Genomic DNA, 14,196 nt, shown 5'->3' with positions numbered 1-14,196 from the left:
ACTTTTGGACTAAAATCTGTTACCAGGTTCATACTGTAGTTTTTTTCTGATATGCAAACTTAAGAATACTGAAGAAAAACCAATAATAACTTTTTCTTAGATGGGATTTGTTTTTAAAAAAATGTCAGTTCCAGGGCGCCTGGGTGGCTCAGTGGGTTAAGCTGCTGCCTTCGGCTCGGGTCATGATCTCAGGGTCCTGGGATCGAGTCCCGCATCAGGCTCTCTGCTCAGTCGGGAGCCTGCTTCCCTCTCTCTCTCTCTCTCTCTCTCTCTGCCTGCCTCTCCATCTACTTGTGATCTCTCTCTGTCAAATAAATAAATTAAAAAACTCTTAAAAAAAATGTCAGTTCCATATTATGCATCTTAGGATCTCAGAATTGCTTATTAAGCCAAGTATAGCACTATTTTTTAGTATACGTGCTGCCGAAGCGAGCACCAAGTATAGCACTATAATATGTTTTTCTTTTTATAAAGAGCCGCTGAAAATCAAAGTATATAATCACAGTCTTCATTTGGTGCTAAGATATTTCCAGAGAAATTGTAATACTTAGTTTTCTAAGGTAACCACACAGGCTTTTCTCTCTTTTTTAGTCATTGAAAATTAAGTATCTACTTGGTATAATTATTTCTTTTCCTAATTACTGCTTGTTTACCCCTAAGAGTTAAGACTCAGCAAGAGGTTAATAAAGAAAAAAGTGAAACTTAACAGAAGCAGTCAGTAGAGTGAATTTTTTTAGGTATTCAAGTTCTCCATTTACTGTTACTGAGAAAAATAACCAAATATTGAGAGATAGTATTAGGTATCTTTATTCTACTTTTTTACATTGTAGTTACAAGATGATCTAACTTAGTCATGGCAGCACTTTGCTTATCTACTTTATATTTCAAGACTTTTATTTAGAACTAAATGGTAACATAGTAACTAAATGGTTACATCTTCTCTCAGGGAAAATAAAATTAATATATTATCTGACAGGTTTAAAAAGCCATGGATTGCAGAAAAACGTAAATGTATACATCTTTCTAAAGAAATTCCTTAAAAATTTGAAATGCTTTAAAAAAAAATTGAAATGCTTTGAATTTTGATTTAATACTTTGAGGGTACCTAAAGTGTAGAATGACCATGCTTTTTGTTTTGTAAAGCACAAATGTATTTTAGACATTATGTAAATAATATCATTAAATATTTTTCCCACAGAGAAAAAGAAACACTAAAATATGTGAAAGGGTGAGAGGAGAAAACACATTTGTGGCTAGAAAAAAATGAAAATGTAAGGTTTATTTTAGGTGCTTTCAGCATATCTGAAGTAATTAAAAGCTGCAGTGTCAGGATACACATTTTACTCTTTGTTTTATCAAATTGCTTATAGCAATAGATTTAATTTCTGTTAATTTTAAAAAATATTCTTGTTTTAAACCAAGTCTGTATATTCAGAACATTAGACATTAAATGTATACTTTCCTGTTGAAAAATTAACATATACATTTCTTTTTAAATTTTTTTTAAATAATTTTTTTTAAAAGATTTTATTTATTTATTTGACAAAGAGAGATCACAAGGAGGCAGAGAGGCAAGCAGAGAGAGAGAGGAGGAAGCAGGCTCCCTGCTGAGTAGAGAGCCTAATGCAGGGCTTGATCCCAGGACCCTGGGATCATGACCTGATCCGAAGGCAGAGGCCTTAACCCACTGAGCCACCCAAGGCGCCCCTACATTTCTTTTAGAAACAGATTTTCATACATGATTTATTTTCCCAACTATAATACACATGATTATTTGTTAAAGTTAGAACACTAGCATAGTGCAGAAATCAGCTGTCATTTCAATGAACTGATACTATCACTTAAATAAAAGTATCAGTCAATATCATCTTGGTCAGTGAAGTATTCTTGATGGTCTAGTAGCTGTATTACTGAATAAGTGATCCGATCGTGGACACTCAGGACTGCCTGGGATTCCTCTCCTTTTTCCAGTCTGTTAAGTAATAAATCACACTTTCTATTAAAAAGCATTTTTTTAGCTGATTAACACATTTAACTTGTACTGTATTCAATAATAGTTTAAAATAACTTGTAATAGCTATGTCCTTCAGGGCTTATAAAAGATTATAGAATACTTACATAAAATAGGACAGTTTTTAAGATTATTTGGTTAAATGTGTGTACAGTGAAGAACTTAACTGGAGTTCAGGTTATGCATTCTACTGTTCATATTTTTGCTTTTATAGGCCATCTGTGTGGGGCCAGAAAACATGCAAATAATGTATCCAGCTATATTTGACCAGTTACTGGCATTTGTGGAATTTTCATGTAAACCTCCACAGTATGGACAGCTGGAAACAAAGCACATTGCAAATGCAAAATATAATCAGGTAATTTGCTTTAAATTGTATTTTCTCTGTAAGATTTCATGGCTTATAAACAGTTCTACTTAAGAAGGACTTTGAGTATCTCAGAAATTTTTCATTCACAAATAAACTTTCATGTGTCTGTTAATAGTTTAAGCTGAAAAGAAACACTATTTGGAAAACCTTTTCTGTGTTCTTTTTTTTTTTCTTGTTTATGACTTTCCTTTCCCAAATAGTTCTCTAGATAGTTTGGCTTTTCATGTTACATTTTTCTTCAAAGTTCGTTTCTTGACTGCCCCATCCCATTACAAAATGGCTTCTAAATCCCTAAGCCTAACCTTGTCTAAAATAAATAGCTGCGATGCAAAATGAAGAAATCCGTGTGTACTAAATAAGTTGTCTACTGCTGGTGTGAAATTTAGTTGGATTTTACCTAAAAGATTTTTATAGCTATAGCTTGCAAATTTTGGCTTAGGGGAAAAGTAAATTTCTGAGTGCATGCACAGGCTGATTTTGTTCACTCAACATAAATTAAAATTTTACATGGTCCGAAAAGTAGTTTTAATGTGTATTAACTTTTCTCATTCTATTTGTCTTGCAACACAATGGAATCACAATAGATCCAACTATTTGCACCGGTGAGTTAAATTTCCTGAAATTGTCCTAACCTATTGGCAAAAAGTAAAGTACATCTTTCCCATTTCTTGATAGAATGCTCTCTGGCCTTTTTCTGATAGTTTTAATTTTTGCCTGGCTGAAAATTGTTCTTTCGTGAAGTACATATCTATTTGAAAACTTTGCATGTGATATAATGCAGCCTAAAACCAAGGACTGAACTTTAAGACAAAGAAGGTTTCTCTTTGAAAGCAATATGATTTAATTTAATCTCATTTATTTTTAACTCCATGTGAAAATATTACTTTTTAGGCGGAATGGGTAGCCTTGAATTATGTACCGTTTGCTGAAAGGTCTTTAGAAGTAGTTGTGGATTTATACCAGAAAACAGCCTGTCACAAAGCAGTTGTGAATGAGAAAGTACTCCAGAATATTATTAAGGTACCTTTTTCTTTTTAATTTCTATTTTTTGATGATGACACTATTACTGAAATTCCTTTTTAGGTAATAACATATTATCATATATTGAGATAAATGCAAAAATATTTATATTATTATTTATAGGGACTTTTCTCCATCATTCATGGTAGTGTTTAGGAAGCCATTCCCACTATGAAAAAAAAAATTTTTTTAACGAAAAATATTTTAAAATAAGTATGCATTAGATTTTTTACAATTCTTAAATTATGCCACAAGTCAATGAAGGATCCTGTTTCTTAGGACAATACTTCTCATACTTCAAGGTTGATGAGCATTCGGAGAGAAATTCACAGTGCATCAGTTTAACTGATGATCTGTATTTTGTTTTTAAGCCAGTTCCCTAGTTTATGGACAACTATTTTTAAAACTCATCTCTGGTTGATTATGTCTGATTCCTCCAAAGTTTATATCTTGTTTTTTTTCCTGTGTTTTGAAGGGCAAATCTGAACCTTGCCTTCTGTTTATTGAACAAATACAGGCCAATATGAACCATCTTCCCTCAAGGAAGAAGGCCTTTCTCCGTTCCAAAGCTCATTCTTCTCTTTGTTTTTCTCCTTTTCTCTTTTCCTTTCTTTCTTTTTTCTCCTTTCTTTCATTTTCCTTTTAGCCTTATAAACCATATTTTAAGAAGATTAAGCCCTTTAAGAACTTTCTCTCACTTTACTTCCTACTCAAATGGCCATCCTCTTTCAGCTTTCCTTCTTTTCCAAATTCCTTTACTGTAAACAGCTTGTGTCCTTCACCTAGTCACTGCTCACTCTCAACCCACTGCATGCTGGCTTACTTTCATATTGGGCTTCAGAAATGACTTAAAAATTAGAAGATCAAATCTTTAAATCCTATGTCTTTTTCTAATTATCTTCCCTATTGTATGATATTGCTGAAATTCCTAACTGGAAGTGGAGTCAGGTTTCCCCAAAGCACATAGGGAGAGGAAAAGGATAAATAGATTTGGCTGAGCGGATTGTCTCTTAGTGGAGGCCCAGTTCATGCTGACATGTAATGGTTCACTGTGTGAGTAGTTAGTAATAATTGTGTGGAGGGTGATGAAATTAAGTTTTATATTCCCTCCATAACCGTGAAATATGAAAATGTATTTCTTCTACTCTTTATCTCTAACTAGAATTTTTATATAAAAGCAGGATTTTCACTCTAATGCAAACGATCTGATTGTATGCTGAAACTATTGATAATGCTCTGAGACAACTCACTGTGGTAGTTTGGTCCATCTGGTCTTCTAGTTGCTGGATAGAACTATGACTCTTGGAGTTCATTCTGAATCACCAAATTAGTTCTTTAATGGTTTATAGCAATCCACCTCAAAAGTTGACCAGTTAAAATAAGTCTGAACATCGTAGTCACTATACATAACTCAGATGCTTTACACCTGTATCCGCAAGGGTTAAAGATTTAATAAATTGTCTTTTTTATTATGAATTTTACTGAAATAACTTGGAAATGGAAAAAAGGGTACATTTAAATGTTGGAATAGAACATAAAATTTAAAGAACTTTAGAGATAAAACATAAGGCTTCAAAGTATCGATGCTTTAGGTTATGTTTACCTAAGCAATAATGAAAAAAGCAAGGTATTGATCTCTCTTAGATGTGAGAATGCCATCAGCCAAGTTATTTTCTTCTAGGAAAACTATGGCAAAATGTTCTAATTAAATAACATTAGGTTGAGAGAACCTGCAAAATTTAAGTTTGCTACTCCTATCTTAACTTTTGAGATAACATCACTGTATTTTATGATGAGAAACTGAAGTTCAAAATGTTGTTCCTTATTCAAGGTCATTGTTTATAAAATGGAGTCAGAATATCTTTCTAGGCAGTAGATGTGAGGACTATGTTTGAAAATTGATCTTTCTAGAAAATAACATCCTTTTGAAGTGAAAATACCTATGCTATTATTTTTTTCTGCTTTAGTTTTTTAATTAAAGTGTGTATATATTTTAATTAATACATATCTTAAACTGTCTTTATTTTCACAGACACTTAGGGTTCCTCTCAGTTTGAAATATTCCTGCCCTTCCGAAAGCACATGGAAATTAGCAGTATCTTCTCTCCTCAAAGTTCTTTCTATTGGGCTACCTGTTGCCCGGCAGCATGCTTCTTCTGGGAAATTTGACAGTATGTGGCCAGAACTAGCCAATACTTTTGAAGACTTTCTCTTTACCAAAAGGTCAGCTTTTTCAATTTTATAGTTTTAAGACAGTCTCTCAAAAAGTATATAATAACTGCAATTGATCTGAAAACAGTATTTCTCATCATTCATTAACAAAGTAATTATTAAGATTGTTCCATTATATACAGAGCACAACTGATTAAACATTTATCCACTAGTACAGTATCCATGAACAAGTGGAGATTTTTGCTTTTCACGCTATTTTGGGTTTTAAGACAGGAATCTATAAGACTATATGGATGCATCATAATTAAGGTTTTGACTCAATGAAGCTAAGAAGATCTGTTTTTTAAAATCTGCTACCCATTTGACATTGCAAGAGGAAAACAATTTCAGAAAATCAGTATTTTTACCATAATAAATAAGATTAGTGGTGATAATGATCAGCTCTTTAAGATGTTAGGTTTGGCAAAGAAGAGTGGAATTTTCACTATGTGATATCCACCTGAGCACTTATGGATCCTCTTTTGATCCCTCAATGAGAGTAGGATAATTGGAACACACACTGAATTTTTTGAAGGAGGAATCGTCTGTGGGTTAACTTAAATTTTGCTGTGTGAAAGCATATCTGGTATTTCAAAATTGAAAGTAATGACATTCTAATTTCTGTTTCCACAAATGGTTAGATTTTGTTTTACTTTCTTTTATATTTCTCATCTCTAGATATGTTATGGATACCAATGCAAGTGTACTTTTTGTATTTGTAGAAAAATTATAAGGACTCACAAAACATATTCAAACAAATTATGTTTTTATCTTCAACCCGAAAATTGGAGTTCCTCTGTGGACTCCTTTCTGTAAAATCACTATGTTAATTTGTATAAATCAAGTAGGTTTGGAAATTTATACTTTTTCTTTCCCAGTTCTCTGTCTGTATATGCATGTTGGTTTATCAATACAAGCTTTTAGAGCAGGTTTTTTAGCAATGAGTAAACTTTTCTTTAAGAATTTCTTTTCCTTGGACGCCTGGGTGGCTCAGTTGGTTAAGCCACTGCCTTCGGCTCAGGTCATGATCCCAGCGTCCTGGGATTGAGTCCCACATCAGGCTCCTTGTTCTGTGGGGAGACTGCTTCTCCCTCTGCCTCTGCCTGCCACTCTGTCTGCCTGTGCTCGCTCTCTCTCTCTCTCTGACAAATAAATAAATAAAATCTTTAAAAAAAAAAAAAAAAAAGAATTTCTTTTCCTGGGATACCTGGGTGGCTCGGTCAGTTAAGCATCTGTCTTTGTTCAGTTCGTGATCCTGTAGTCTCAGGATCAGAGCCCCTCATCTGGCTCCCTGCTCAGCAGGGAGTCTGCTTCTCCCTCTGCCCTTTACCTTGCTTGTGTGCTCTTTCTGTCTCTCTCTTTTGCTCTCTCAAACATGTAAATAAAAATCTGAAAAAAAAAAAAAAAAAAGAATCTTTTACTATGGCTGAGTCTTTCCACACCATCTTACTTATTCTCAAGTTTCTTGTTTCATATTTTTATTAAATTCAGTTTTATGAAATGATTTTTGTTTGTTTTTGTGCAGGAAAGTAGAAAGTGAAATCAAAGTCCTAATAATAGATACTATACATCTCTTGTCGTTTTGTGTTAATGCAGCTGTACTATAACTTCATTGGAGTCTTTTGCCCAACAATGGCCCTACTTATAATAAAGATTTGAGTGTATTGGGTATGTTAAAAAATCATATTGCTTAAGAAGCAACCAGTGTAGTGCACTGACTCATGGGTTGGGCCACCTGGATTCAAATCCCAACAGTTACTTTGTAATTGAGATATTTTCATCTGTTAAGTAGGAATGATAATGCTACCTAACTCATAGGGTTACTATGAGGGTTAAGTCACTTAAATTAAGTGACTGCTTAGAGTATTATGTCACTTATTTTATTTTTATTATTTTAGAGTAGGTGCGGGAAGGGCAGAGGGGAAGGGTGAGAGAGAATCTTATGCAGGCTCCACGCCCAGCATGAAGCCCAACAAGGGGCTCTGTCTCACAATCCCGAGATCATGATTTGAGCTGAAATCAAGACTTGGCCACCCAGACACCCAAGTATTAAGTCACTAAGAAAAGTGACTGCTTAGAGTAGTAGCTGGCACATGAGTGCTTTAAAAATGCTTGCTACCACTTTTATTAACCTCATTATTGTTATTTCTTTTCCTTCAGAGAAAGTGATATTATACATATCCCTTCCCATGAAGCAGCCATATTTCAAACCAGAGTTTTAAAGACCCAAACTCTAAATAACTGGGAGTAGAAATTTACTTCTAAATTTGGAATTGCTTATAATGGCTAGAAAATAATAAAGGCACTAAATTCTGCTGTCATTAACACAGAATCAGCATTCTAAGTTGTGATTATTTTAGTTACAGATTTAAGCCTTCTGCTACCCTATTCTGAGAGTCAGGAAACCCATGACCTGCTTTGGACTCTGCCACCTACTTTCTGCTGACCTTGAACTGGTTGTTTCCCTTCAGTAGGCATCATTTTTCTTAATTATAAAATGAAATGAATTGATTAGTTGTAGAAGTCCCACTAGTTTATACATTTTCACTTAAATTTTTCATCAGCATGACAGCAGGTAAAATGGATAAAGCCAGTTTAGTTTTTATTTCATAGTCCAAAAATATTTTAAGGCTCAAATTGAATGCTTTCATTAGTTGGTTGAAGTTAAAAATGCAGTGCTCATGAAGAGAACGTAAAAATGATGTGTATTTTTATTTCATGAGAGGGCTTTTGTTTTTGTTTTCCAAATAATTGATTACTTTGGAAATCACAAAATTTTGTTTTATGTCACATATATACTTGTTCTATAACTGAAGTCCATCACTAGTATTTGAACAGTGGTGTTTCAGAACGTTGCTTAGAGTAACAAGACATAGGTTTTTAGATAATACTAATATTTGAGTATATTTTATCTTGGAACATTTATAAATCCTTTAACTTCTTTAATAAATACTCTAAGACTGTGAATAACCATGCCTTTCTCTGATATTTCTTAGCTTCTTTTTGGTCTGTAAACTGTTTTGCAAGGCAGTGTAACAAAGAAATACAAATAAAACCAAGGGTCCCCTGGGTGGCTCAGTGGGTTAAAGCCTCTGCTTTCGGCTTGGGTCATGATTCCAGGGTGCTGGGATCAAGCCCTGTATGGGGCTCTCCACTCAGCAGGGAGCCTGCTTCCTCCTCTCTCTCTCTCTCTGCCTGCCTTTCTGCCTACTTGTGATCTCTATCTGTGAAATAAATAAATAAAATCTTAAAAAAAAAAACAAAATTAGCTAGAAGAAAACAAGGACTTTGGATATAATTGAGGGTTATGATAAGTAAATAAGTGAGAAAAAGAAAATACATGATTAAAGATGAAAAACATAAACATTGTGATCAGGTAGACACTTGAGGTTTATTAGGATCATTCAGTCCTCCTTAAAGTACTGAAATGTATTTATTTTGTAGAATACACTTGGGCTAGTGAGAATTCATACAATTAGTGGTCAGTGGACCTTAAGTTTAAAATCACCAAGTAGTTCCCAAAAGGAATCAGGTGAAACATATTCACACAAAAACTTGTTCACTAATGTTCATAGCAGTATTTTTCATAAGCTAAAAAATGAAAAAAATGCAAATGTGTTTATCAGCTGTTGAGTGGATAAATTAAATGTGGTCTGTCCATAGAATGGAATATTCAGCCATAAAAAGAGATAAAATACTGATGCATGCATGCTACAACATAGATGAATCTTGAAGATATTATGCTAAGTGAAAGAAACCAGAGATGAAAAGCTATATAGTGTATGATCTCATTTATATAGTATATCCAGAGTAGGCAAATGCATGGAGACAAAGTAAATTAATGGCCACAGGTGGGAGGAGAAGACAATGAGGAGTGACTGCTAAAAGTACAGAATGTCTTCAGGAGTGATGAAAATACTCTAGAATTGAAAATGGTACAACTTTGTGAATATATTAAAAAGGACTGAATTATACATTTTAAAAGGTGAAATTTATTGTATACGAAATTGTATCTTAATATATATTTTTTTAATGTATCATGCAGAGAGAACTGACAGAAATTACAAATAATACTTTATCAGTTTGAAGGCTCTTTTATTTCAAATGAAGTTTCATAAAAATAATTTTTAAAAAATTGCTAACTTACTAACCTCAGTCTTAGAGAATTTAAAGATCTTATATGGCCCATTTCTGCCTGGATTATTGGCAGTCTCTACTTACACTTTATAGGTAAACTGTGTTAATCATTAGTGTTTTTAAAAAATTCAAGCAGTGTTTTTTTATATGCTCAAAGTGTTTAGTAAGGATACTAACTCTAAGTTAAAGTATAACAGTTAGTTTGGGTTTTGAGATCAGAATACGTAATCTATGCACGATCAAATAATTTCCCAATTTTATTGATCACTGGGATTAGGAGTAATGAACTTTTGAGTTTCTGACTTTGTGTGCTACCTTCTTTTAAAGTATTATAAAGTATTTATAAAGTATTTTAAAAATCCATTTAAGTGGGGTGCCTGGGTGGCTCAGTGGGTTAAGCCTCTGCCTTCAGCTCAGGTCGTGATCTCAGGGTCCTGGGATCGAGCCCCGCATCGGGCTCTCTGCTCATTGGGGAGCCTGCTTCCCCCTCTCTCTCTGCCTGCCTCTCTGCCTACTTGTGATCTCTCTCTCTCTGTTAAATAAATAAATAAATAAATAAAATCTTTAAAAATATATATCCATTTAAGTGTTTCTGCTATACGATTCCAATAACATTAATATTATTAGTGTCTGTTCCTAATAAACTTTTTTTAAATTGCTAATCAGCCCATCCTTAGTTACCTCCACCATCTTCAGAATTTTTTTGTATCAGTGAACACTTACCTTACTTGATTATAAATTAGAGTTAAACAGTTTTATCTCTAGAGATACAGAAAGATTCTGTGAAGCTACTTTAGTAGTAGTGGTTATAAAATTCCCACCATTGGTACAAATTTGGGTACATGTCTTTAAAACTTTTTCTGTAGTTTCCTACTACTGGATTATAGTTTAGGATTTGCACACCAAAATGCACGTTTCATGCAACAGGGACTGGGTCCATCTTGTTCACAGCTGGCTCGTAGAGTGCCTAATACAGAGTATTTGGTACTCAGTAATTTGTTGAATGAAAAATAGATTCAAACAAAGATCTGGTAACCATAGTAGAGTACATTTGTGTGTGTGTATATTCTAATACTTGTGTGTATATTCTAATACTTGTGAATAGGAAATACTAGTAAATAGAAAAATACTTGTAAACAGAAAAACCAAATAATACCAAATAAAGCAAAAATAGCCCTAGATATAAAAGTGTACACTATGCCTTTAATCCTAAATATGATAACACTATTTTTGCATTTACAACATGAAAGAGAAGGATTTAAGCTCGAACATCAGAGAAGTTTAGGGTCAAATTCTGACCTTGTCATTTGCTTATAATACATTCTTGGTCATATTACTAGCATTCAAAGCCTCGGTTTCTTCTTCTGTCAATTACATGAGGATAATACTACATGTGGTTACTGTTCAGTCATAGGAAGTAATACAAATAAAGCTCTTTGTACATTGGCTGGCTCTGTAACTTTAACTGTTACTATTATTGTAATAGGCATTAACATCTGATTCTCAGCAGTTTTCAAGTAGTTTATTTTTCACTGCTTCACAAGTTTAATACCATTTTACTGTTCATTCTTATTAAGAGTCACGTGGTTTAAAATTCATCTTGGTACTCACAGAATGTTGATTTCCAGTGATCTTGCTGGAACAATTTTCTGCTTTTTTTTCCCCTAGATGTTCTCTTTTTTATTGTAAAGATCTTTAATATATTGTGTTTATTACAAATTAGTGATTAATGGTCAGTCTCTGCCTGAATAGTTCAGCAGATAACCAAGACACTTCACTGGCAATATAAGTGGATTCAGGTATTGTCAGTGGTAATTTTTGTTGTTATTACAGATAATAGTAATATCCTCACTCTTCGTTATTCTTTCATTCATTAGTACTGAAAGGAATTTAGTTTTACAGATTTTATTTAGTTCAGGATTGCACCAAGCATTTTTGTAGCTAGAAATTCATGTTTGTAATTAATCACTTATCCTAATAACTTTAATTAAAAATACTGTTCTTTTAAATAAATGGTAATGTCTAATCTGGGTGAGAAAATACTTTTTGTCATTTGAATGCTGTTTATTTCCAGAGAACATTTTACCTTTTAAAAATCAAGTGTTTTGTTTATTTTTTTAGCATACCTCCAGATAATCTCTCTATTCAAGAATTTCAGAGAAATGAAAGTATTGATGTTGAGGTGAGGAAGGTATTTAAAACATTTTCCCATAACCATTTGTGCAAAGCATATTGTAGAAATGTTGGAACTATAAAATTGCTAAGAGAAAAAGTAAAGTAATAGGTTTAAGATTAAACTTAAAAGCAGTAAAACTCTCACATAGATTAAAGGTTAGTTTTGAAAGCTCTGACATGATTTCCTTATACTTATTAGCTTTGTCTCTAAATACGAAGTTGTGTTCATTTAATAATTTAAAAAAGCAATTGATTCAGTAAAATCTGTCAGTTATTGAGCATGTATTTGAGAGTTTGCTCTATAGTTTGGCAAACCAGGTGTTAGTGGTTCAAACTAATCAGTAAGTTGTTTAGAATATTTTAAGTAGGCTCTATGCCCAACATGGGGCTTCAACTCGGCCCTGAGATCAAGTGTTACATAGTCTACTGACTGAGCCAGCCAGGCGCCCCTAGGTTTTTGTTTTTAACCAGCTGTAGATAAAACCTCTAGAACTCTGGAGGCACATAATGAGTGTTTTTTTTTTTTTTTTTTTTTTAATTGTAAATGGAATTTAAGGAAGTAGTTTTTTTATGGGTTCTTTGTTGGGGGAGGTGTTTTGATGATTTTCCTTTAAGTGGGATAAAGGATCTTTTAAGTAAATCAAATAAGTAAACTACTTTAAAGTGTACACTGCCTTTTGTCCCGTGTTTTAAAACTTTTGTAAACTCCTTTTTCTTCGAAGGACAAATTAACGCATTATATATTAGAAGTGAGCTGTTTAGCAAAAATGAATATAACTTTACTTTCTCTTTGGCTTATTGTTTATGATTCTAAAAAGGTGATTTAACCAGATTTATTCTTAAATCTGTTTTGGATATTCTAACATGGATACATTTCATATAAGATCAACATTTATTAAAATGACTGCATAGTAAACAGTTTATATTACTGACTGTTTTGTAATTTATTATTAAAAAATAAATTATTATTATTACTAAGGTGAAATAGGCTACCCATCCTGTATGTTAACATTAAAATATTTGTGTACTTTATTAAGAAAGATTCTTTAATCGATTTTCTTTTAAAATAAAATTTAGATTTTAGTCTAGAAATTGTCATTTGTGTTGGTCTTTTTCAAGAAAAAAAATGCATTTGAGTTTACCTCTTTTGTTTTAGGTAGTTCAGCTTATCAGCACTGAGATACTACCTTATGCCAATTTTATTCCTAAGGAATTTGTTGGTCAGATAATGACTATGCTTAATAAGGGCTCAATACACTCTCAGTCATCTTCATTTACGGGTATGTTACTTTAATGATTTATTAAATATATTAGTAACTATTGAAGCACTTTGGATGAGGCTGATTATAGAAATGTTTAGTCCTATGATTGTGGTAAATTGTGAACTTGAGAATTGTCGGATAAATTTTAAGAATGTGATAGAATATTAAGTTTTATACGGAGAAAATGTGAATATTCTGTGAATTATGTGTTTTGAATTAAATTGCAGAGCACTTACAAAATCTACCTAAGTCACTGTTGGCCGACACAAGTTAAAAGTTTTGTGAAATCATGGATTATTGGGAAGGGATAAGTGTATATTCTACCACCTAGCGTTTGGCTAACTTCTATAAGTCTCAGTTTTGTCATCTGTGAAATAAAGATATTGATATCAATTGCTCAGAGTTATAAATTACAGTTAACCAGTTAAAACAAATAGATGCTATAACATTGTTAATGGAACTAAGTTTAGTAAATGCTTACTATGTGCAGGTTATTACACTAGAATGTTACCTGTTTCCTCACAACGTTTCTATGAGAATAGTTTCCACCATATTGCAGAGGGAAATAGGTTTAAAAAGTTTGGAAAAATTATCCATAATCTAAAAGCTGGAAGCCAAATTCATCCTTAAAAAGAATTCCATGCTTCTTTTCATTTTATCATGCTACCTTATTGGGAGATAATACTTAAATTTTGCTTATTTCTCTTTTTCTAAACCTGTGCTCAATTGCTAAATGTAATTGTGTGGTATCATTACATGACTTTTCTCTTGAGATGATTAAAAAATTTTAAATATGTGCCATGCATATCCATTATCCCTGGAATTTACCAGAGCCATGACTAACTTCTGCTGAACTGTGCTGAACACTTTAAAGAGCATGTAAATGCTCACAGTTTGGCCACTAGGTGTCTCTCATACTGCTTCGTTCAGAAACTACAGTAGTTCTTTTTCCCAGCCCAGATAAGTGATAAAAGTGATCTGATAAGTGCAGATTTAACAAATATAAAAAT

General features: G+C 32.9%; 1 protein-coding gene across 3 annotated transcripts in view; it reads left to right on the top strand.

Moving 5' to 3' along the window:
- The window catches only part of MON2 (MON2 homolog, regulator of endosome-to-Golgi trafficking), a 108,643-nt gene that overhangs the window by 81,134 nt on the left and 13,313 nt on the right, over positions 1-14,196 (top strand). For 2 of the 3 annotated variants that reach the window (XM_047740415.1, XM_047740417.1), the window contains 6 exons: positions 2,226-2,369; positions 2,966-2,983; positions 3,273-3,401; positions 5,434-5,624; positions 11,871-11,931; positions 13,081-13,204. In XM_047740415.1, the coding sequence (XP_047596371.1) occupies positions 2,226-2,369; positions 2,966-2,983; positions 3,273-3,401; positions 5,434-5,624; positions 11,871-11,931; positions 13,081-13,204 (667 nt within the window). The remainder of the gene's footprint in view (positions 1-2,225; positions 2,370-2,965; positions 2,984-3,272; positions 3,402-5,433; positions 5,625-11,870; positions 11,932-13,080; positions 13,205-14,196) is intronic. The other variant, XM_047740416.1, reaches the window with a different exon arrangement.

Source organism: Lutra lutra, chromosome 8 (assembly GCF_902655055.1).
Source record: "Lutra lutra chromosome 8, mLutLut1.2, whole genome shotgun sequence".
NCBI classification, from domain to species: domain Eukaryota; kingdom Metazoa; phylum Chordata; class Mammalia; order Carnivora; family Mustelidae; genus Lutra; species Lutra lutra.
The sequence above is the reverse complement of the archived record's forward strand: the minus strand, read 5'-3'. Positions and strand labels throughout refer to the sequence as shown.